The 16,557-nt window shown below is 34.3% G+C and overlaps 2 protein-coding genes across 9 annotated transcripts in view; both read left to right on the top strand.

Moving 5' to 3' along the window:
- LOC131947783 (nostrin) overlaps positions 1-14,038 on the top strand; it is a 34,043-nt gene extending 20,005 nt beyond the window's left edge. For all 6 annotated transcript variants that reach the window (XM_059309097.1, XM_059309098.1, XM_059309099.1 and 3 more), the window contains 15 exons: positions 756-841; positions 2,624-2,704; positions 3,971-4,033; positions 4,455-4,536; positions 4,805-4,867; positions 5,001-5,096; positions 5,216-5,332; positions 5,889-5,996; positions 6,533-6,655; positions 7,237-7,345; positions 7,453-7,541; positions 7,630-7,758; positions 9,699-9,825; positions 10,054-10,149; positions 10,760-14,038. In XM_059309097.1, the coding sequence (XP_059165080.1) occupies positions 756-841; positions 2,624-2,704; positions 3,971-4,033; positions 4,455-4,536; positions 4,805-4,867; positions 5,001-5,096; positions 5,216-5,332; positions 5,889-5,996; positions 6,533-6,655; positions 7,237-7,345; positions 7,453-7,541; positions 7,630-7,758; positions 9,699-9,825; positions 10,054-10,149; positions 10,760-10,863 (1,473 nt within the window). In that variant the 3' untranslated portion in view covers positions 10,864-14,038. The remainder of the gene's footprint in view (positions 1-755; positions 842-2,623; positions 2,705-3,970; positions 4,034-4,454; positions 4,537-4,804; positions 4,868-5,000; positions 5,097-5,215; positions 5,333-5,888; positions 5,997-6,532; positions 6,656-7,236; positions 7,346-7,452; positions 7,542-7,629; positions 7,759-9,698; positions 9,826-10,053; positions 10,150-10,759) is intronic.
- Positions 14,039-14,431: 393 nt separating this feature from the next.
- Positions 14,432-16,557, top strand: part of LOC131947782 (ubiquitin carboxyl-terminal hydrolase 40) — a 29,509-nt gene continuing 27,383 nt past the window's right edge. For 2 of the 3 annotated variants that reach the window (XM_059309092.1, XM_059309090.1), the window contains exon 1: positions 14,444-14,560. The gene's annotated coding sequence lies outside the window, so the exon portion shown is untranslated. Of the gene's footprint in view, positions 14,561-16,557 lie in introns of all 3 variants that reach the window. The other variant, XM_059309091.1, reaches the window with a different exon arrangement.

The raw sequence follows: 16,557 nt of genomic DNA, 5'->3' as shown, positions 1-16,557 counted from the left end.
TACTAAGGCTTGTACTTTTAGTGGGGCATTGTGGCCTATGGGTAGAGCACTAGACTGTTAACCTAAGGGTCTTTAGTTCGAATCCAGATCAAAGTCAGTCAAAAGTCTCTGAGTCCACCCAGCTCTGATGGGTATCTAATTAACATGAGGGAAAATAGAAGGCTGCAAGTCGTAGTGCTGACTGCACTATCCCTTAATATGCAGAAGTCACTAGAACAAGTGAACTCAACTTCACAAAAGGGGAACTTTACTTTTTGTAATTTTAGTGGGTGACTGGTCTTTTTACATTTCCTTTTACTGTAAGATAGTGTTAATGCTAATTTTAAATTGAAAAGTGAAAGAAAACTTTTGACACAAAACTGTACCACACAGGTATTTTCTGTTGCAACATTTTTGTTTCTTTAAAAAAAATCACTTTTTGTTGTTTGTATTTGATATATAAATATTACATGTTCCATGTTATCTATTTGCAAACTTTCACATTTATGTATGTGATAGATGTGTTTTGAACAGAGTCACTTCATGATAGGTTCACTATAGTGACCTTATCACCTCATCTACAACAATTTTCCACAATTCAACTTTTTCATTTAAATACAACCATTTATAATTCTGATGCTATTTTTTTAATTGACCTGTATCTGTTGACACCCACAATTTAAAATGTCTCATAAGTTGAACTTCACCCTTTCAATTTTTAAACTGAACCTTTTTAATTCTAAACTTAACCCTTTCAATTTTGTTCTATTGTTTAGGGCATTGATGGCTTTGAGGAGCTAAGAAAGTTTATTAAGCAAGGGAGTGAATTCAGCAAGGAAATATCTCTTATTTTACAAGAACGGTGAGCATTGTAACAATTTATTCAATTTTTTTTTTAGTATGGGGATTACTGCTTAGTTATAAGATCTATTGCTGCATAGCTTTTATTTTCAACATTATTTGTTGAAGATGGTGCTTATTGTGACACATATTCATGGGCTGTATTTTGATTTTGTCAGGTGACATTTTGGATTAAATTGTGTCACATTAATTTCAGTGAAGTAGAATTTTACCGGAACCAAATATGAATTGCATGAAGTAAAGTAGTGCTATTGATTATGATGTAACAAAATTTAAATCACATTAATCGCCACAAAGTAAAATTTTAACGATGTAAAGTTTTAATAGTGTAGTTAATTTCAAATATGCCGCCTAATGAGTGGATGTTTTAGTGTCAACCATGTGCCTAGTGAAATGAAAATGTGCTCCATCATTTATTTACCAAGTGAAGTCATGTGACCCTCATCAGCTACCTAATTAAACTGATGAATACAGGTAGAGTTGTATGTACACACTGGCCTAAGGTATTGACTTAATGTAGGGCCTAGACATTCTTTTCAATGTCAGTGTTAATTCAACGGGTGTTCATGTTGTTTCTTGGAGTCATGGTCCTGCTAAAGCCTTGTCCTTACAAGGGTCATATGGGTCACTACTGGGGTCATTTGGGTCACTACTGGGGTCATTTGGGTACAGAACATGGTGTATTCATTACCTGTAAGTCATTGAAATCTCAACTGAATTCAGTAACATCTTTGCTCAAAATAGTTAAACCCCTGCTAGTGTTACCAGAGTTAGCTATATCCCTGCTAAAGTTATCTATATCCCTGCTAAAGTTATCTATATCCCTGCTAAAGTTATCTATATCCCTGCTAAAGTTATCTATATCCCTGCTAGAGTTAGCTATATCCCTGCTAGAGTTAGCTATATCCCTGCTAAAGTTATCTATATCCCTGCTAAAGTAATCTATATCCCTGCTAGAGTTAGCTATATCCCTGCTAAAGTTATCTATATCCCTGCTAGAGTTAGCTATATCCCTGCTAGAGTTAGATATATCCTTGCTAGAGTTAGCTATATCCCTGCTAGAGTTAGCTATATCCCTGCTAAAGTTATCTATATCCCTGCTAAAGTTATCTATATCCCTGCTAGAGTTAGCTATATCCCTGCTAGAGTTAGATATATCCTTGCTAGAGTTAGCTATATCCCTGCTAGAGTTAGCTATATCCCTGCTAGAATGTGCTATATCCCTGCTAGAGTTAGCTATATCCCTGCTAAAATGTGCTATATCCCAGCCAGAGTTAGCTATATCCCTGCTAGAGTTAGCTATATCCCTGCTAGAATGTGCTATATCCCAGCCAGAGTTAGCTATATCCCTGCTAGAATGTGCTATATCCCTGCTAGAATGTGCTATATCCCAGCCAGAGTTAGCTATATCCCAGCCAGAGTTAGCTATATCCCAGCCAGAGTTAGCTATATCCCTGCTAGAATATAGCTATATCCCAGCCAGAGTTAGCTGTATCCCTGCTAGAGTTAGCTATATCCCTGCTAGAATGTGCTATATCCCAGCCAGAGTTAGCTATATCCCTGCTAGAATGTGCTATATCCCTGCTAGAATGTGCTATATCCCAGCCAGAGTTAGCTATATCCCAGCCAGAGTTAGCTATATCCCTGCTAGAGTTAGCTATATCCCTTCTGTAGTCACCTTCCAGCCATGTTCCTATATCACCTGTTAAAGCCAGTCTTCAGGTGTTTACCCCAGGTTGCCTAGTGTACTGGAATAATTGACTCATCATTTTGTTCTGGTTAGGTCTGAAGCTGAAACAGTTTATGCTAAAAGTCTTTCAAAGATTGCCACAAAACTTGTCAAGGCAAGTGGGAGCAGCTTAGGGTGAGTTGCACTGTTTGGTTTATTGGCTTGTACTCAATTTTACACACAAGTTTTATTCATGCACAGAGTCATGGAATACAATCATGCTACGCCAATCTACTCAGTGTCATTAAATACTATCATTGCTAGCCAGTCTACGTACCCTAAAACAATGAAATTTGTTACATTCCTAGATACAAGTTTGCTTATTGACCCATACCACCAAGCGTTAGTACCAAGCCTGGTTTTATAATTTTAGTTGGATATAACATTTTACCCTCTACTCCACCCCCCCCCCCCCACCAGCACATATCTTTGCCTGAGTAGGGCTTGGTAAAAAAAAATCTTGAGTCAATAGAAGAGGGGACAGCTGACCACAGAAAAAACTGAAGTAGCTTTTCAATCAGCAGTCTCAAGACATGAGGAGAACCTTCTCAATCTAGTAGTTTCACAACAAGTTGCTCAAGTGACTCACCAAATCAGCTGATTGAGGGGTGGGGGAGGAGAGGGAGACGGTGGATCATAGGGACTACTAGATACTTGTTAGGAAAAATAAAATCAACCCATTTCACAGCTAACAAGCAGAAACTAAAAGATTGGATTCTAAATTTTCTGCCAGAATATACATGATATAGATTTTATAAGGAATTTACATAACATTTTTACAAGGTGTTTGATTTTTTATTTCATTTTCTGCTTGATGCTTTGTTGTCCAATAATCGTAATGGTTGCTATAGTTACAATACATTGTGTCAAGATTTTAAAATAAAAAGAGTTGTCAAAATAGAACAATTATAAAAAATTTACTAATATTTAATAAATGCTAGAATCAAATAAAGTACCAGTAGGCCTAGGGTATTAATATTAATATTGTAACTGTGTTTAGGACAACTTGTTACGGATTCAAAGAAATAATAACAAACTGCATGCTTCTTTAAAAAAAATCACAATTTCACTTAGGCAATTTTTTTCATTAAGCTAACCTACATCTTATAGTCTATAATTAACATTGTTCAGGATTTGGAATAACTTAACAATATCGGAAGGAACTTTTCTATTTTTTATTTTTTTACCAATTTAATTAAAAATATTATTTGATTTGAAATAAACTGGCAGCCAATTATGAGAACGAGAAGTAGGTGACCCACTTACAACTATTACAAGCCCTATTATTTTTAAACCTTATCATCAATATTATAGAAAGAAATAAAACATCCATATGACGTAATTACTTGAAGCTTATCCAGACTACTTTTGCTCAACTGGAATCCTAAATTTATTTCTCAGGTCAGTTTCAGAAGGATGGAAGGCTGTGGGTGTTGCCATGGAGCAAGAGGCGGAGCTACACAAGTATGACATTTTATTTTTATTTTATCAATGGCTTCTCTAGTTTCTCAACAAAAAACAACTTTCATTTAGCTACCAGAATAATCAGGGTAGTAAGTAAAGTTCCCTTTAAAACCTGACGGTCTATAGGGCAAGTGAAGTAGAGTTCACTTGTTTCTGTGACCTCGGCATATAATTAGATAGTGTGGTCAGCACTATGCCCTGCCGCCTTTACTCTCCCTAACGTGAGTCAGGTACCCATCAGAGTTGGGTGGACTCAGGGACCGTGTAATGACTTGAACCCAGATTCGAACTCGAGATTTACGGGTTAGCAGTCCAGCTCTCTACCGCTAGACCACTCCGTCCCCCTATAGACCGTCAGGTTTCAAAAGGGAATAATCAGATAGTCATTGTTAATTTGTGTTGTTGTTCTCTTGTTGTACAGAAATCTGGCAGCTGGTTTGTTGGAAGACATCAGCAAACCTCTCAGAGTTTTTGTGGAAACCCAGATCAAAGCCAGGAAACCGGTAACTACTTTCTTCAAGAACTTGTTGGTTAAGATTAGACAACATATTCTAAACTTTATTGTTTTAGCCATTGTTTGATGATACTTTTATCACAGCAGTGGTCAAAATAAATTAAGGACTAGACAAATTTAGGAAAAATATTAACTGAAGAAAAAGTTTTAAATTTAGAAACAATGTGTTTGTCTTGAATGCTGATTAAATTAAATAACTAGAAGAAATAAACGAAACAGGAAAGAAATTGAATTTGTAACTTTTATATTTTGTATAGCTGGAGGCACAAGTTGATAAATCTTATAAAAATCTTACAGACAGAAGGGCTGAAGAGTTTAAGGTAATTATGTTTAAAATCTCATAGTTAGAATAGAAATGTAAATGATTTATCTGTGGTATTTAAAATAAAAATTGATTTAGGTTTGAAATGTTAACCAAAATGTTTGAATAAATATTGTCTTATGTTGTTGCAGTGCAAGAAACATTCCTTTTCGTGTTGTCGAGATTATGAAAAAGCTGAAGTATCTTTAATTGATGCTAAAGCTGGGAAAGGCAAAGACACAGGCAAGGTTTGTCCAGATTTTTATAATAAATACAGCTGAAAAAAAATAATTTTTTGGCCGTATTGCAGTTTAGTATTGCTGTAAGTTTATAAAGTTTTAAAAAATGTATAAAAATGTGTATGCAGGTGGAGAAGAAAAGCAAACAGTATTTAACCCAGTTGAAGAAAGCAGACAAGGACTACACAGAGTCATGTTATAAAGCTGAGTCATCGCGTCAAGAGTGGGACATGACAGTTGCTAAGGTGACTGTTTTATTGCTGTGACAACAGGAAGTTAAAAAAAAAATGTGCACTTTTCGCCAGTGTGCTATTCTCAGCCTTGCATGAATGTTGTTGATTCAGATATTGAAGAAAAAAATGTTTAATCAATTTGAGTAGCCATAAACTGGAAAAAAAAATCTGCAATAACAGCTTTAAAAATGTAGAATTTAATGAGAAGTTGAAATCTTTTTATTGCTATACAGCTCACATAATAGCATTTTATGTGAAAAAATGTAAATTCTTTGATACACTTGGTTAGAAATACCCTTAAATTTAAGCAAACAAAAATCAAAATGTTTTTATTTTATTTTTGTTAGCAATATCAACACCATTATTATACAGATACATATAATGTGTGCAGTGAAAAAAACTACTCAAACTAAATAGAAAATTTTATTTAAAAACAGCATAAATAAAATTGTATTTAGCAGGACACTTAAGTTAGAATATATACAGCAAATAGCAAAGCCATTTTCTGCTGTGTACATCATTACACTAGCATTGTGTCTAAACAAAATGTACTTTTAAATCTCCCCAGTCAAGCAGTTCCATGCAAGAGCTTGAAGAAGAGAGGTTAAAAAGCATGCAGGATTACTTGAACAAATACAACAGCCATATATCAGTCCTGCCACCCAAGCTTACACAGGCAAGTTGTACTCTTGTCATCATGCTGGCTCATTTTTATCTATACTTTGTACTGACAGAGAATCATTTGCAAACCTAAAAATATCTCATATAGAAATGGGTCATTAATAGAACAATTTGAATGTTGAAAATAAAACTTACAGAATGTTTGTATTATCTGAATGAGGCTAAATCTGAGGTAAACATCTAACATAAAAGTAAAGTACCCTTTTTGAACCTGATGCTCAGCATATGAAGGGATGGCAATTTCAGCACAATGCCAAGTACCTTTATTTTTCCTAACTTGAGTTAGGTACCCATCAGAGCTGGGTTGACTCAGGGATGTCCTACAGACTTAAACCCAGATTAGAACTCGAGACTTTCCGGTTAGCAGTCTATCACTCTTATCGCTAGGTCAAACCATCCATTAACTAACATCACATAATCTAAAATTTAAAAGTGAATTATGAGTAGAACAGTTTAATTTGGTGTGTTAACTATTGTATTCAATAATTGAAATGAAACATGAATATTTTTTATAATGTTGAATACTTCCAGTATTTTGATCGTCTGAATGAGGCTGTGGTTACAGTGGATGTGCCACAGGATATACAAACAATAGTTCAACATAAAGGGATGAAAGGACCACGACTTCCAGAACAGACCCTGGTGGATTGTTATGTAAGGCCTCTTTATACACATGATTATTTGTTATCTTGGTGGATTGTTATGTAAGGCCCCTTTATACACATGATTATTTGTTATCTTGGTGGATTGTTATGTAAGGCCCCTTTATACACATGATAATTTCTTGATTATATTGGTGGATTGTTATGTAAGGCCCCTTTATACACATGATAATTTGTTGATTATACTGATGGATTGTTATGTAAGGCCCCTTTATACACATGATTATTTGTTATCTTGGTGGATTGTTATGTAAGGCCCCTTTATACACATGATAATTTCTTGATTATACTGATGGATTGTTATGTAAGGCCCCTTTATACACATGATAATTTGTTGATTATACTGATGGATTGTTATGTAAGGCCCCTTTATACACACATTTTTTTTTATTATACTGATGGATTGTTATGTAAGGCCCCTTTATACAATTGATTATTTGTAATCTTGGTGGATTTTTAGGTACAGTCCCTTTATATTGAATATAATCTGTTTATTATCTTGGTGGATTGTTAAGGCTCCTTTACTTTTAGATTAACATGGATTTAAATGTTATAATCAATGATTAATTCTAGGCAGAAGATAGCCAGGTATCTTTTAACTGTGAAAGGCGCAAGGATGCACTAAAAAATTATCTCATCCACTTGCAACAATATATTGAAAAGGAGAGGAAAGGAAAAGAAGGTAGATAACTCTTTATTTTAACACTTAACACAATTTTAAAAGTAAACAGAGTAGTCTGTTCTTGTTGGTATTATTTGTTCTAATTGGTGAATACTGCTGTGCCACAGGTGTTCAGAAGCTGGTGGATGTTTACAAAAGTAAGCCAAGTTATGCTAACCCTGACACACAAGAGGACACAAGACAGAAGCTTGAACAAGTGAGTTGACAAATTTTTTCTTGTTGTTTCTGGCCAACTGGGTGACTGTTTGACTGGGATCTCATGGTGCCATTCAATTTCTCCACAGACAATTTTCATGCTCAACTTCCTGGAGGCCAGCCACTACAAAATCAACAGCAACTTGTGTAAATATGAGGGCAAGACTGTCCCACACAGCATGTTCTCACAGTACATTGAGACCGTCAGGGACAAGCAGGTAGGTCTGGTACTTGAAGATCTTTGGGTTGGTACTTGTAGGTCCTTGGGTTGGTAATAGTAGATCCTTGGGTTGGTACTTGTAGGTCCATGGGTTGGTACTTGTAGGTCCTTGGATTGGTACTTGTAGGTCCTTGGATTGGTACTTGTAGGTCCTTGGATTGGTACTTGTAGGTCTTTGGGTTGGTAATAGTAGATCCTTGGGTTGGTACTTGTAGGTCCATGGGTTGGTACTTGTAGGTCCTTGGATTGGTACTTGTAGGTCCTTGGATTGGTACTTGTAGGTCCTTGGGTTGGTAATAGTAGATCCTTGGGTTGGTACTTGTAGGTCCATGGGTTGGTACTTTTAGGTCCTTGGATTGGTACTTGTAGGTCCTTGGATTGGTACTTGTAGGTCCTTGGATTGGTACTTGTAGGTCTTTGGGTTGGTAATAGTAGATCCTTGGGTTGGTACTTGTAGGTCCTTGGGTTGGTACTTGTAGGTCCTTGGATTGGTACTTGTAGGTCCTTGGGTTGGTACTAGTAGGTCCATGGGTTGGTACTTGTAGGTCCATGGGTTGGTACTAGTAGGTCCTTGGGTTGGTACTTGTAGGTCTTTGGGTTGGTACTTGTAGGTCCATGGGTTGGTATTAGTAGGTCCTTGGGTTGGTACTAGTAGGTCTTTGGGTTGGTACTTGTAGGTCTTTGGGTTGGTACTTGTAGGTCCATGGGTTGGTATTAGTAGGTCCTTGGGTTGGTACTAGTAGGTCCTTGGGTTGGTACTTGTAGGTTCTTGGGTTGGTCCTTGTAGGTCCATGGGTTGGTACTAGTAGGTCCTTGGGTTGGTACTTGTAGGTCTTTGGGTTGGTACTTGTAGGTCCATGGGTTGGTATTAGTAGGTCCTTGGGTTGGTATTAGTAGGTCCTTGAATTGGTACTTGTAGGTCCTTGGGTTGGTCCTTGTAGGTCCATGGGTTGGTACTAGTAGGTCCTTGGGTTGGTACTTGTAGGTCCTTGGGTTGGTCCTTGTAGGTCCATGGGTTGGTATTAGTAGGTCCTTGGGTTGGTATTAGTAGGTCCTTGGGTTGGTACTTGTAGGTCATTGGGTTGGTACTAGTAGGTCCTTGGGTTGGTACTTGTAGGTCCTTGGGTTGGTCCTTGTAGGTCCATGGGTTGGTATTAGTAGGTCCTTGGGTTGGTATTAGTAGGTCCTTGGGTTGGTACTTGTAGGTCCTTGGGTTGGTCCTTGTAGGTCCATGGGTTGGTACTAGTAGGTCCTTGGGTTGGTCCTTGTAGGTCCATGGGTTGGTCCTTGTAGGTCCATGGGTTGGTACTAGTAGGTCCTTGGGTTGGTCCTTGTAGGTCCATGGGTTGGTACTAGTAGGTCCATGGGTTGGTACTTGTAGGTCCTTGGGTTGGTACTAGTAGGTCCTTGGGTTGGTCCTTGTAGGTCCATGGGTTGGTATTAGTAGGTCCTTGGGTTGGTACTTGTAGGTCCTTGGATTGGTACTTGTAGGTCTTTAGATTAGTACTTGTAGGTCCTTGGATTGGTGCTAGTAGGTATTTGGATTAGTACTAGTAAGACCCGGGGTTTGTTTAAACAAGTTTATAGGTTTTATCAAGTTCATTGTTTGTTAATTGATTCTGTTGTAGGCTGCTCCTTGTTCAATAATTTGGTTAGTTCACAAGTTGGTCCTTTGTTTGATATGTTGGTTTTTGTTTTAAAAGTTGGTCATTGGTTTGATAGGCTGGTCCTTTGTTTGATAGGATCGTCCTTTGTTTGATAGATTGGTGCTTTGTTTGATAGATTTGTTCTTTGTTTGATAGGTTCGTCCTTTGTTTGATAGGTTGGTCCTTTGTTTGACTGATTGGTTTTTATTTTGAAAGCTAAACAAGTGAGTCTTCTGTATGAATTAGTTTGTAAAAGAAAAAGAATGTAACTGTATGTTGTCTTTTGTTCCAGGGTTTCCTGGTCAGCACTTTGAGGCTCCCACTGAATTTAGCCCTAGAAGGAAATAATGACTACACAGCGTGTACACAGACCAATGACTACTACCAGGATATTAACACATCAGAGCATGAAGAGTTCAGTAAGTTGATTGGCTCAGTGTATAGAACCCAAATTACAAGTGATGGCAATGTCAGTAAAGAACATTAAGTACACAAGATGATATGCAAATATGTGGTCATGTTTTATAATTCTGTGACCATACAACTGAACAACTCTTACATTATTTTTTCTGTTGTCTCTGCCAACATGTTGCAACCATGCTCTTTTAACATCATAGAATAGATTTAAATTTTTTTTAAATTTTCAGGTGATGAAGAGTTCCCTTCTCCGACTGTCATTGGCCATTGTAGAGTGTTGTATGATTATGAAGCTACCAGACCAGATGAGCTTACAATAAGAACAGGTTAGAGCATGGTGAAATTGTGGTTCTGTCTTTAAGCACTCTGTGGAATATTTTACACTTTAGTTTTCTTTGTACATGTGTATTGTCAGGTTTATTTGATTAAATACCCACTGTATGCTCAGTGTAGAGCATCACATTTTTATATTTATTTTGTATTTACTTATCACTAGGCAGTGTGAACCAGACACTTTAGTTCAAGTGCTCATCTTAATGCATAATTTGTTTGTATAAGGGGCATAACTCTACCAAAAACAGGATATTGAACAGATTTTTTTGAAATTCTATACCTTTACCTAATTAAAAGGGACTGCGAAGCCTAGCATTAGAGCACTAGACTGCTAACCCAAAAGTTTTGAGTTCAAATGTGTTCAAGTCAGTAGAAAGTCCTTGAGTCTTCCAGCTCTGATGGGTACCTACTCACATTAGGGAGAATAAAGGGGCATACTGCTGACTACACTATCCCAGAGTTTCAAAGAATAATATATGTCAGTAACAAAGCTAATAACTCTAGTGCTGAGATAGTTAAATTAGCCCTTAAAAAAGCAGGTGCATCTGTTTTGTTAAGTTTTACTATGTTTGCATATTGACAATTTAAAATCACTTTTAACAGGTGATGTGATAAGTGTGTATGAGAAATTACGAGACGGATGGTGGGAAGGAGAACTACACGGCATCAGAGGAATTTTCCCCTCCACGTATGTGCAAGAGTCCTAGTGTTCTGTCTAGAAAAATGCTGGTTAAAATCACTAGCCAATCAGCAGCTAGCTAACAGACTAGACAAATGCTGGCCAAAATCACTAGCCAATCAGCAGCTAGCTAACAGACTAGACAAATGCTGGCAAAATCACTAGCTTAATAGCAGCTAGCCAAAAGCAGCTGGCATGCAGACTATTTGAATGTAACACTGACTACATTTCCACAAGAACAGATAGACAAGTGATAACTGATGTAGATAGAATTGATCTGTATTATAAAAATGCTTTTTCAAAGTTCACCAAGTTAATTTTTTTATTTTTTATAGCCTTTTTGTTTCTTGAACTACTGTACCCATCTGATGCTTTTATAAAGTTCAAAAACTCTATTTTCCTTTTTGTTTTTTCTTTTACTAGATTTTGTTCCTTTAAATTTATTTAATTTCCTATACTATAACAGAAACAAAACAGACTTTTTTAAAAATTTTCTTTATAAATATTTTTGTCACTAAGCAAACAGTTAAATGTGATAAAGATTGTTCTTTAATGCAATATCTTTGGGGTTTTGAATGTTTATTTCATGATGCTGGTTTCTACTAGGTTTCTATCATATAATATGTTGGTTGCTTTAACCCTTAAAGCGCACCACGTGGCCTTATGCGTTTTAAGTTGTGTAACAGCAAAGCCACAATTGTGGCTTGGCGCGCTTTAAGGGTTAAGCAGATTTATACTGGAGTATAAAATTAATTAGTAGTTTTCTCTTTGTAAATCTCTATCAAGTTTTGTTTGTATAAAACAACATTTAAAAAAAATAATGTATGTCCAACAGATATTTGTTATGCAAATAACATTTGATATAATACTCAAGCTTACAAAAGGCCAGGCATTACTTGTCATATTTAACAATTGATCATGTATTGAAAACTTTTTTTTTCCAAAAGCAAGTTACATCATGGAACAGGTCCAATAACTCATCAATTTTTTTGTTTTGTTTTGAAAGTATTCTTTTTTTTTAACAGAATCAAAAAAAAAAAATCAGGTTAATAAATTATAAACTTATTTAAAGAGATTGTTGTTAATATTCCAATGTCTGTGTCTGCAAGCTTATGGGGTGTATATAGATATTAAATAGTGAAATGTTTTCTTATATCATTGCAGTTGCAGATTGGATTATTTTATGTTTAACCAATGACCTTAAATCACATGTAAATAAATTGTAAAATAGTTATTTGGTAAGCAGAAATATAGATATGTTGAATAAATTTTGAACAGAAATAAATTTTTTTGTTAATAAAAAAAATGTCCTACTTGAGCATGTATGTTATATGTGACATTGATTTATTTGTTGCCATCTCTTCGTATAACCCCCACACTACCCCTTGTGACAGCATAATTGTGTTCTGTGTAGTGCTAATAAGACTACCAGTGGAAGCAGCCTCTAATTGTATCCATGTTTTCTGATCCCTGTTTTTATGGTACACTGACATGAAAGTCTATGCAAGTTTAAACTAATCATGTATCTGGTGTCTAGTTTCAGTTTCTTCATTATAAAATAAGTACCTTAACTTATTTGTGTAGGTTGTATTTGAAATGTTTGTATTTTGATCTATTGAGTACCAGCTAATGTTGTAATAAATATACTTTATATTTGTACCTCTGCATGTAGACCTATCATATATTTTTATATAGTTAAAAATCTTTGTGTTTGAATCTCAAAAGCTAAATCCCCTCTAGATTAAGGCCTTGATTCAAGCAGTGTTAAATTTATACTGTGAAATGTGCTAATTTTTGTTGTGTCTATACTTGGTTGCTATTTAAAAAAATATTATTGCATGCAAAGAAAATTAATTTTGTCAAGCTCTGTCAGGAATATCAAATATGGTTGGTGAATTTGGTTTTTTATTCTTCGCTTGCAAACTATTATTTACAACACACTGATATTTCTTTTGCTAATATTTTCCTACTATTTTATCATCTTGTAAGGTTGTGTTCATTTATGTTGATCTCTTCTGTTTATTATTTTCTCAGATATTATGGTTTATGCTAACCTAACACTTCAATATATGCACAAGTGGTGTTTGTACATAGACGTGACACCACTCATTTCATTGCACTGTGAAAATATCAACTTTGTACATACATAGTTTATCTTCACATGTAAATGTTTAATGTGGATACATTGTATGTGTTGTGAATTCATTCCATGCTTCTATAAATAATTATTTTAGTTACATGTCTTAAAAGATGTTGTTTGCTGTAGTTAATAATGAAGTAAACTAAAACTAAAACAATGTATCTAAGGTTTAGCTAACCAGAAATAACCAAAAACATCTTTGGTTTATAAATATTCAGAAATATTGCTAGAGCAACTACTACTAACTTCCTAAGAGAAATCTTCATTAATTAGTTCTGCATTATAGTTACACAAGTAAAGGGCTTAATTTTAAAATTGTCATACTTTTTAAAATATCGTTTCCTCGTTGCTTAAGTGTCTATTTTTTTCTGGGTCTAAATCAAAACATATTTATTATTGCAATAAGCATCATTTCTATCTACAGGGCAGTAATTTTTATTTCAATAGTGCTTATATTTTTGTTGACGTATTGTAATGTAGTTATGACTTTTAAAATGTGCTCTAATTATGGTTCATACTTATGTATAAAAGCTGACTACAGAATATTTAGTTTTAAAAATAACTTTAGCATAGGAGAGAGTGTGGAACATTTTAAAATATTTGGTTTAGTTGTTGGGCTATTTACTATCTATAACAATTATTCTGGTTTTCCAATGTGAGGATTGTGGAAGTGATTTTAAAGTTTAATATAATTAATATTCAGTTAAACATTTATTTATAATAAAAAAATATTCAGTTAAACATTTATTTATAATAAAAAATATTGGATGTCTTTTAAACTTCTATAAATAACTCCTGATAAAAAATTGAATGGCCAGAATTTGTTCCTGCTCAAGTTTCTCAATCGCCGGTGTCAGATTTTTATTTTAGTTCCAGCTCAATATTGTATCTCTGATGTCTTATGTTACTGTAACATATTTCAGATTGAGGAACTGTTATTTTGTGCCATAGAAAAGCTTGTCACAATGTTCGCATTAAAGTTTTGTATTGACTTGCATGTAACCCTGTTTGTTACCATGCTCATTGTAGTATATTACACAAATAAATAAATATGTCACAATCATCTCATTTGTTGTTTCTTTATTTAAAAAAAGTTTAGATCTTTAAAATAAAATGGCAAATTAAACTCAAAATCCAATATCCATACTTAATTTGATGTAACAAACACAACTTAAAACATCATTAAAAATGCCTAGGCCCTATATATAATTTATTTTATAAATAAAACGTTAAAAAATAAGGCCTTAGCCTTAAAAAGTATTTTTAACAAATATCACTAAGTTCAAATACTGAAAAGTTTTTTGTTGATAGCTCATTCGTAGTGAGAGAATATAATATCTGAAATAGACCTAGAATTAAATATTCTTTTATTTTAGGTTTGCGTCCGATTTTAAGGATCCTAATTCAGTATACACCGGAACGGAAACTAAACAAAGTCAGACAACTCTCATTGTTTACAATATTGTGAGACAATTCTCCGAAAGATATGTCAATCTTTTAAAATGTATGGTCTAGCTAGACTAGATGAATAAAATTTACTTTGTTTTTGTTAAATGAAAAAGAGTAATCGTAATAGATATATTTTGTAAGCAAACCGATTTCAGAACGTATTAGTACTATACTGTCATTATTATTTGATGAGCGTTCTTTTATTATTTTCTGCTTGATGTTGTCAAACACTTGAAACAGGCAAACACACGACACACTCGCTCTGCGTGGTTTTCAGTTTTCTATTCCAAATAATGAAATATTGCCAAATAAAATTAATACAGTAGATCTATATTATACTAATATAGATCTAGAAATAGGCCTATTTATTAGTTAATATCTTATTATCTAGGTACTAGGGCAATCTGAATCTAGGTAGATCTATAATCTATAGAAAATTACTGAAAATTAGAAATCCAAATCTGTTTCAGTCAGTTTATCTTTATCTGGTTTTGTGGTTTATCTGGGTTGGGCTCAGAACTGCTGGCTAGATTCTAGGATTGTAGGGGAAAAAAAGATAAAAAGTCACAGGAAAAAAAAAACAGAAAAAAGTCACAGTATTTGTATGGAATTTAATACTTTTATCATATGTTATGTATTAAATATTCAGAAAGTGCGAATCAGCTTATGATGCAAATTTAATGTAAAGATTTTAGATATAAAAATATTTAGTATAAAAAAAGCATGTAGATTTTAATTCCGTTATACTTACAATATTTAATAGAATGTTCCAAACATTTCGTTTTTCATCGTGTGCAAGTGGCATAGAGGCGTAGTTAATGTGACTTGCTGTCCTCAACTTATAGCAACAATAGTTCAACCACCTGTCGTGCCCACATTTATCATGCTCATTACATAACAAAGCACGGGATCAAAACAGAAAGCCGACACGGTTCAAAGGCTGTCAATGATGCGAAACATCAACAACACACAATATTGACGGACAAGACTTACTGAAGAGAAGCCAACAATGGAAAGGCTTGCGGCAGAAAAATGCAAAATACAATGATGTGCCTACATTTCTTTAATAATAAATTTTTCTACCACGTATTCAACTAAATATGTAACAAAAGTGGAGATTGCTGTGCAAAATATTTTTTACTTATTGTTGTAAACCATAATACTTTTAAAGTTTATGATTATGCTACCAAAAACAACGCCCACAGTAATAGATACACAAAATTTTAAAATTCTCTACATTTAAATCAAAATATTTCTTATAAGATTTTTGTGACTTTTTTCTGTGACTTTATTTCTGTGACTTTTTCCGATAAAATATTTCCTCTGTGACTTTTTTCCTAGTAAAAACTGTGTCACGAGGGAGGTGGGAGGTTCAGAAAGTGTGACAGCGCACTTTTTCTATTTAAAAAGAAAAAAAATAGTAACTGAATTTTAGTTTTTTTTTAAGGATGGGATGTTGTAAATACATAATAAATAATGTAGACTTATGGCTATCAAAAATACAATCAGTTCACTTTGTTTCCTGATTCTACTTATTTCATTATGTGGGTTATGTCTATTAAGGTACCTTTCAGGCAAGGAGATCTAAGACAAAGAAGTGTTCATTTATTTCTCTACCTTGGCTTACATAGGGAAAGTGTGGTCAGCATTATACTCTACCATCTATACTTTCCAAGACGTAAGGCTTTCTGGTTAATAATCATGTACTCTACCGTAACCATACCATCACATGTGGTTTACTTTTATGTATAAAGTATTGTAACCTTGAAAAAAATTCTAATTGTTTACACCTTTTTGAGTTTGAAATACCTAATTTTGCAATCGTGCCTTCGTGTGTGAACATGCTAATTCAATAACTGTTTCATTTGAATGAATGAAATCTTGTATATAAATATTAGAGTTATTTCGGGCAACAAAGCAGTACTTTAATCTGTTTCCGGTTTCTCAAAAACTTTCAGAATTTGATAATTTCAAATCATATTCTCATAAGCGGCATATTTTAAGCACTTTTTGTCTATATATGTGTTTTGTCAAAAAGCTAACAGCTTTGTTAAAAACTAACCTTCCACTTTAATAGCTTTACTCCACCAGAAGTGTCATCCCAACCCTTACTCTTATATAAATATATGGAAA

The sequence above is a fragment of the Physella acuta genome, unplaced genomic scaffold (assembly GCF_028476545.2).
Source record: "Physella acuta isolate Inbredline_101_S28 unplaced genomic scaffold, ASM2847654v3 ptg000607l, whole genome shotgun sequence".
Classification (NCBI taxonomy): Eukaryota; Metazoa; Mollusca; class Gastropoda; family Physidae; genus Physella; species Physella acuta.
The sequence above is the reverse complement of the archived record's forward strand: the minus strand, read 5'-3'. Positions and strand labels throughout refer to the sequence as shown.